Source organism: Phoenix dactylifera, unplaced genomic scaffold, assembly GCF_009389715.1.
Source record: "Phoenix dactylifera cultivar Barhee BC4 unplaced genomic scaffold, palm_55x_up_171113_PBpolish2nd_filt_p 000924F, whole genome shotgun sequence".
Lineage (NCBI taxonomy): Eukaryota > Viridiplantae > Streptophyta > Magnoliopsida > Arecales > Arecaceae > Phoenix > Phoenix dactylifera.
Window position 1 is genome coordinate 139,029 of NW_024068284.1, and position 7,631 is coordinate 146,659.

Below are 7,631 nucleotides of genomic sequence, written 5' to 3' on the forward strand. Positions count from 1 at the left end.
TTACGGGAATAAAGGCATGGTTTCTCCTTCTGGTCTCTGAAGAAAAGGACTGATATATCCTCGGCCACCCGTTCGCTTTCCTCTTCCGATTTCGAACACTCTCCTCCTCTCATTCGGTGAGCCACTCTGCTCTCAGGACAACATGAAGCCCCAAGGATTTCTTTACCCCTGCTCCATCTTCCTTGCCATCTTATTCTTCTTCAGCACGAGCCCTGTGGCATCCCAAGAAGTTGGTAAGCAAATAAATCCAACATCCAAATGATAAACTTCCATTGCTTTCGTGTGCTCAGTTTTGTGTTACATCTGTTCAATTAGAGGATGAGAAGGAGTTCAGCTACGAGATCGGGAGCGAGACAGGGCCCGAGCGCTGGGGTGAGCTCCACGAGGAATGGTCGGCTTGTGGGAAGGGCAAACTCCAGTCTCCGATCGACCTGTCTGACGAAAGGGTGCAGGTGCTTCACCAGTCGGGTCCGCTACGCAGTTCCTATCATCCTGCCGACGCTGTCATGAAGAATCGTGGCCATGACATTGAGGTGAGCACGAATCAATCTCGGGACATCCAGTGCTTGGATTGAAGCTATTTGCATAAGATTAGACAAAGATTTATAATGTTGTGATGTAGGATTGGTATAATCTCTTGCGATAAAAATTTGATGAAATCGCTTGTCTAAAACATTCCATCACTCTTTCTGTTTTTGTGATCTAACTGAGGATGCTGTTGTTTCAGATCAAATGGGAAAATCAGACAGGGGGGGTATGGATAAATGGAACCAAATACGTTCTCAAACAATTGCATTGGCACTCACCATCAGAGCATACCATCAATGGGCGCAGGTATAGCCTATTCCAATCTTTTCTGCACTTGTTGTAGAAACTGTATCAAGCTAAGCATCTTGTGGAAACCTTAGGTGATGTTGTGATATAATTGTAGATACTCACTTGAGTTGCACATGGTTCATCAAAGCGCCGACGAGAAGATTGCTGTGGTCGGAATTCTGTACAAAATTGGCCGCCCTGATCCATTCCTTGCCAAGGTTAGCGGCAGAGCTTCAAGTGTTTCACTTGTGTGATTTGAGCCTTGACAGAGGAAGTGCTAATACTAAATTGTGATGCTTGTAATTTAGATGGAGGACTACATTAAGAAAATGGAAGACATGGAAGAATCCGAGGAGGAGAAGTTGGGCCTGGTGGATCCAAGGGATGTAAAAAAGGGGAGTAGGAAGTATTATAGATACATGGGCTCCCTGACCACTCCTCCTTGCACTGAAGGAGTCGTGTGGACCATCATTAGAAAGGTTGGCATTACCACCTTCTTGGCCAGTCTATAGCTTCGATGACTTCATTTAAACTAAAAACTTTATATATAGTTTGCGCTCATGTGGTAATCATCGTTTTCAGGTGCGAACGGTTGCGAAGCAGCAAGTGAACCTGTTGAGAGAAGCCGTCCATGATGTGAGTAGTCTCTGAAGCCCATCCATACTCCTTGGTCTTAGCAGTTAGCACTGAACCTTTACAAAGAAATGATCTTTCTTAGATTTAATTCCATTTTCATATCATGTTTAGGCATGTCAGTTCCTGAAAAAGTCACAGGTAAATTGATCCCACGCCCATGGTTAACTGCTATTTAACATTCAGGGCCAATCAGCGAAATAGAAAGTTAATCCTCAGCACTTGGTTTTGATGGCCATTTGATATTTAGTCCCTTGCTTGTGTATAAATGTACATGAAACAAAGTGCAAGATTGTATGAAAACATGATGAGAACAATGCTATGGTGAGTCATAAAAATCACTCAGCAGGTGTGTTGTATTTTCATTGCTCCCCTTGAATTGGCATCGAGAAGTATGACACATAATGAAGCAAAGTGAATGGTGCAAGCTAGCTGAGTGATTTTTCTGAGTTGCCATGGTATTGCTCTATAGAAATAATGGATGTGTATGGTTGACCAGGAAGGGGGGGAAAGAGACTATATATCAGATTCTTCTCCTGAGGACTAAAAGTGCACAGAACTATGACCCACTCTGTACCATCAAATGGCAGTTTCTTGGCTTCATGAAACTTGTTTCCAACTATTCCAGTTGACTCTGGTATATACGGTTTAGAATGGAAGATTGATTGCTAGCCCAGTTGGTTTACATCAAAAAACTGAAGATGTGATTATTTATTTTTGAGAAAAACTATATTTGAACTGTTTGTGGATATGTTATACTGACCACCTGCTATCTTGCAGCATGCGGAGAAGAATGCAAGGCCTCTACAGCTGATTAACGATAGGAGTCTTGGCTTGTATCGACCTCGAAAGATTCGATCTTGATTCAACATATGTGACTTGAAAGTTAGCGCATTGTAGAGGATATAGCACACCGTACTTTGGCTTGATCTGTTGGTTTGGTGTGGCAATAGAGTCCATTGTTTGATGTTGCAGTAGAGTCCGTTTCATTCTGCTGCTTTCGTTACTTACAGATAATATTACACAAATAAGGTTTCTGAATATCTGTTACAGTTTCTTTCTGATATAGTTCCAAGCTGCTTGCGTTCATACATCTATAATGTATCTGGTGGGAATGCTTGCCCTTGATGTAAACCCACTGCTCATAATAACCTTCCTGGTCCCTCTCTATTGGAATTTCTGTAATCTTAGCATAGAGGGGTACATCCAAGTTTGGTGGTAGGGCATGGGGCTAGTGCAGTAGCTTGCTTCACATAGAGCATTAGATAACATGCTTCAACCTAGAGGGTGTTACATATACATATATATCTATATCTATATATATATATATATATATAAATAGAAGGTGGTGGTTAGCTCTTATGGTTCAGTGCAATGTATCACAGTCTAATATGGCTTGGCTATAATTTGGTTCTCCTACATGCTAAGCATGATCGGTATGTATCATGTATCTATCCTATAGATTCTTGTTGAAATGATCCATCACATATCCTATGGTCTCACACTTTGACACACATAGATCAGGTTTGCCATCAAACTTGACCTCCAAGAGCTTTGACTAAAACCTCCACTGTTTTTCAACAAAAACCTCTTCCATTGGGAGAAGGGGTGTGATAATTGGACCCATGCTCAGTGTTGCTGGAAATTGGACCCGGGGGCCGCCGCGAAGCCGGGGAAGGAGGAGCTCCGCTGCTACAGGGGGCGGACGGCGGTGCGCCGGCCGGCTGCGTCCTCCGCTGCGGGGGGGTGTGCAAGTCCTGCAAGGAAAACCGGTGGCCGGGCTCCCCGGCGCCGGCCCTCCGATGCCTAAGTCAGAGGGGACAAGTATGTGGAGAGAGCAGGGAAGAGAGTATATGGAGAAGACAGCAAGAACATTAGGATAAGATAAAGAAGACGAAGAGGATGATGTCCTCAATTGTGTCTGTGCTTCCCGGCGGGTTCAGTCCCGGGGATCTGTTTCCGTTTTTGTTGTCCCCCCCCTTGGTTCTCCCAGGTTCCCTTTTATAGGAGGGGATTACGTTACCTGGGAGGTAACCGGGGGATTTGTCCCTGTCTGTGATAATTGGGCACGATTTGGCCCATTTATGGCATAGTGGAGAACGGGGCCGAATCAGAACGGAACCAGGGAGTTGTCACGGTCGATCGGACCTGTTGGAGTGGTTGAACCGCCGGCCGTAGCGGGCCTGGGGTCTGTGGATGGTAAGTGCATTTATTACCGAATGAACCGGCGGTCAGGTAGAGCCATGCGCTCTGATGGTTCAGTGATCCGGAGATCGTCTTGGGCCGTGTTCATTAAATGCCTGAGTGCATCGGAGACTTGAGGGAGTCTCATGCATTAATGGCAGGTCGTGCCGAACGCCTGCGGAGATCTTATGCCTTGATGGCTTGGAGATAGTAGCAGGTCGCAAGCCGTAGGAGTTGTCAAGTCCCTTGGACTTTAGGCGGAGGTTGAACATCTGGTTAAGGCATCGGCTCGGCAAGGGTGCCGAGCCGAGCTGGTCGCCCAATGGGGCGCCCTGTGGCGGGGCTACTTTGAGCACTCCTGGTCGGCGCCCTTTAGGCGAGCACCTTCTAGCAGAGCGCCTCGGCGCTGTCTTTGGTCGGCACTTTCTAACCGAGCAGCTTATTTTGGTTGGGCACCTCTTGGCGCGCACTCTGGTCGGCGCCCTCTAGTCAAGCGCCTTCCTGGTCGGCATCCTTTGGCCGAGCAGCTTTCTGGCCGGCACTCCTTGGCCGAGCAGCTTTCCGATCGGCGCTCTTCGGCCGAGCGGCTTTCCGGTCGGCGTACTTCGGCCGAGCGCCTCCGTGGATGTATGACTTGGGGTTTTTCCCCCAACACTACCCCCCGACTTCCGAGCTCCAGTTGGTTACCAGCTGGAGCGCGGGAAGTAGCTTTAATTGGGTCATTACGAATTCCGAAAATTTCGATTTACTGCGCGTTTTGAGTTATCGAACGCTTCGAGGTGCCTTTAATAGGCGGCGTCTCTTCTTTCCCGAAGAGCCTCATTATTGGGACACCTTTTGCGAAGCGTCCTCGCGTCGTGGCCTCATGATGGGGCCGCACGATCTTCGATTGCGGACGCCTTTCCGCGCGATCCGATGGGGCGCTTTAGTGTCCGAAGCGCTAGCCCTAATTAAATGCGTCGTTCTGTCTTTTGGATCGACACGCGTCGCCATCTAAACAGGACACAGCGTTTTTCTCGCTAATCTGGGCCGTTGGGGAGGTCTATTTAAACTCTCCCTGGCTCCTTGTCCTCTTTCTATTGCCTTCTGCTTCCAGCTTTCCTTCCAGTCTTCCTCAGACCGAAGTTCCTTCTCTCCGGCGTTTCCCTCAGGTCCCTCTTCTTTTTGATTTCTCTCTCTTGCAATGGGTTCTTTGCCTAGCGAAGTAGTGTCCACCATGAGTGCCCTGGAGGTCGAGATGACCGAAGAGTGGTTTTTCCCTCTTCACGGGTTCCGTTTGGAACCCGCCAGGCGAAGGGATCGGGTAACCGATCCTCCGGTAGGCCGGATCGGAGTGCACTCGGAGTCACTCTGGGCCGGCCTCCGATTCCCTCTCCACAGCTTTGTGAATGAGTTGCTGGCGGTATGCCAGTTGGTTCCGGCGCAACTCACTCCAAACGCTTGGAGGACAGTGATGGGTTTCCTGTCACTGTGTTTACTGCAGGGGATTCCTACCTCTGTCAACGTCTTCCGGCGACTTTTTATTTTTAAGTCGAACCGGAAGACGGGGAGTGGCTCTACATCGCCCTTCGGGCGGGTCGGCCACTCTTTCAAGGTGCTCCTTCGTCCATTTATGGCTGGAAGGAGAAATTCTTCTTCCTTGGTTCTGCACAGTCCTGGGGGTTTGACCCCAGGTGGAGGCCGGCCCAGCTTAAATCCATCAACAGGCTCCCCCAGCTTTCTCCGCGTGAGCAGGAGATCTTCGATACCATCCGCAGCCTTGGGGACGGGATTTTGCTGAACGGCCTCATTAGCGAGGACGCCCTGGTGAACGTGGGCTTGAGCTCGGCACGTCCTCAGGGTAAGGATAGTTACAGCAACTTCTTATTTCCTTATTGTTCTAATGTTCTAATTTTGCTTATCTTTGCAGACATCGCAAAAATGGTGACCAAGAGCGAAGTCCTTTACGCCCGCTTCCAGAAGAGGGCAGCTGAGCTCTCGGGGGAGCCTGCGGAGCCGAGGAAGAAGCAGAAGGTCTCGGCAACCTCGACTCCCTCGGCGGCAGTGGTGGCCGAGGCGGGCTCTTCCCGCCCTACGCATCCTGAGGCGGGGCCTTCTCGCCCCGCTATCTCCGAGGCGGGGCCTTCTCAGCCCGCACGCCCTGAGGCTGATCGGAGAGAGGGCGCGGGCTCCGGGGGCTCGGGCTCCAGAACCCCGATGGCGCCCCCATGCCCGGCGCCCTTGATGCAAGTCCCTGGTCGGTAGGACGCTCCAGTTGCCGACCAGGGGAGGAGTTCAGCGGGTCCCGTGCTTGCACGCCCCGCTGTAGTTGTGCGGCGATTAGACCAGCCGCTCGCCCGACCCCAGCCCCTTAGCTCCCAGCCGGGGAGCGGTCAAGGAGCCTCGGGGTCGGCTCCACCTAGGCCAGATGGCGCTGGCCTCCCGGGCCCTTCGAGCTCGGAAGAACGGGTGCCCTTCGCACCCACCTGGTCGGTGTTCGAGGGCGATTCGGCCCTCGAAAACCCGCGAGTGGCGCGCGAAGTTTTTCGGCTCGCGCTGCTCCCGGCCGACCGGGCCATAATGCAGTCCATGAGCTACAACGCTTTTATGGACGCTACGCGCTGCAACTCCATCCGGGTAAGCAAAATTTTTCGCCTGGGTAATCTGTATTGTTTTTCTACTAGCGGCGTCTTATGTTTTCCTTTTCGTCTTCTTTACAGTATTTGCACGAGACGGAGATGCTGATGCACCTAGTTCAAGAATACCGGGAGAAAGCCCGGAGGTGCCAGCGCGGCTATGAGGAGGCCCAGAGAAGGTACATGGCCGCCGAGGCGAAGTACCAAGCCTCCGAAGAGAAGTACCAGGCCTCTGAGGCCGAACAACGGGTGCTCCAAGAGAAGGTCGGAGCATCCGATGAAAGGATTCGAGCTCTGACCGCCGAGCTCGATGAAGAGAAGGGCGCGCACGCATTGGCAAGATCCGAGCTGCGCGCCGCGGAGGCTCGATTGGCTAAGGCCGAGCAGGCATTGGCCTCCCGCGAGCAGGAGGTGGGAAATGCCCGCCTCCGACATTCGGAGCTCGAGCAAGAGCTGAGGGGCCTCGAGCGGAGAGCCGCTTACCACGAAGCCCGGAAGATAGAGGCCCGGGAGAACGCCCAAAACGCAGTGAAGCTCTTCCGTGAGTCGGAAGAGTTTCACGAACTCATGGCTGAGGAGGGCGTGAATGGGCTGATCCAAGGCTTCCGGGATTTCCGCAATCAGTTGCGGCGGCTTCTCCCAGATTTTGATGTTAACCTGCTCCAGCCGGGAGCAGGGAGGGCGGAGGCAGAAGCAGAAACCCCGGAGGCGGAGGCAGAAACTTCGGGGGCCGAGGCGGCCGCAGCTATCCCCGAAGTGACCGAGGTTGCCCCCGAGGTCGCCCCCGAGGCTACTCCTATTGCCGCCGAGGCCATCGAAGAGGTCCCGGCAGCCGAGCCAACCACTCCTAGTACTGCCGAGGCCGAGGTGGTCGAGCTTGAGCCTCCGATGTAATTTTTGTTATTTCTTGTAAAATCGGGATGGCTTCCCATACTTGTAAGGGCCAAACTCGGATTTTGTACTTAGCCTACAGGCCTTTTTGAAATGAATATTCATTTCTTTTTTTGAAAACTCTGTCTGTCGTAGCCCAAGTTTTTCTGCTCGGATCCGTTTTAGGTTCCGAGGATATGGGCTTTAGGGCCTCAGCTTTTCCCGCCACAGGGTTTTGAGTTAGAGTTTGGCTTGCCGAGCTCCATTGCTCGGTTCTTCGACTAATGGTATAGCAACGCTTGTGCTTATACCAAGGGTTTGGGCTCGGAACGTTTTTTCGAGCCTAGTCCAGAATTCGACTAAGCCCTAGGGCGGTCGTTAGGACTTGAGACTTCTTAATGCGGCGAATTTCGAATCCGAGCCTCGGGTTGCCGGGGCGAACCGGATTCTTTTCTTACAAATGGACTGCATACCCGTCAGCCCGTGACGGGGATTCACCGGACTTGCAACAAT

At 51.5% G+C, this 7,631-nt stretch overlaps 1 protein-coding gene across 1 annotated transcript; it reads left to right on the top strand.

Annotated features, from left to right (window-relative positions):
* LOC103716006 (alpha carbonic anhydrase 7-like) lies at window positions 1-2,542 on the top strand. Its single transcript, XM_008803833.4, has 7 exons — window positions 1-233; window positions 316-533; window positions 728-834; window positions 932-1,034; window positions 1,125-1,295; window positions 1,399-1,452; window positions 2,230-2,542. The coding sequence occupies exons 1-7, from the start codon at window positions 143-145 to the stop codon at window positions 2,311-2,313; spliced, it is 828 nt and encodes a 275-aa protein (XP_008802055.2). The 5' UTR covers window positions 1-142; the 3' UTR covers window positions 2,314-2,542.
* The last annotated feature ends 5,089 nt before the right edge of the window (window positions 2,543-7,631 follow it).

Excerpts from the sequence above, each read along its gene's own strand:
- LOC103716006 (XM_008803833.4), top strand. The coding sequence starts at position 143 with ATGAAGCCCCAAGGATTTCTTTACCCCTGCTCCATCTTCCTTGCCATC. Across the intron at positions 1,035-1,124 it reads CTGATCCATTCCTTGCCAAG|ATGGAGGACTACATTAAGAA; the intron begins GTTAGCGGCAGA and ends CTTGTAATTTAG. Across the intron at positions 1,296-1,398 it reads TGTGGACCATCATTAGAAAG|GTGCGAACGGTTGCGAAGCA; the intron begins GTTGGCATTACC and ends CATCGTTTTCAG.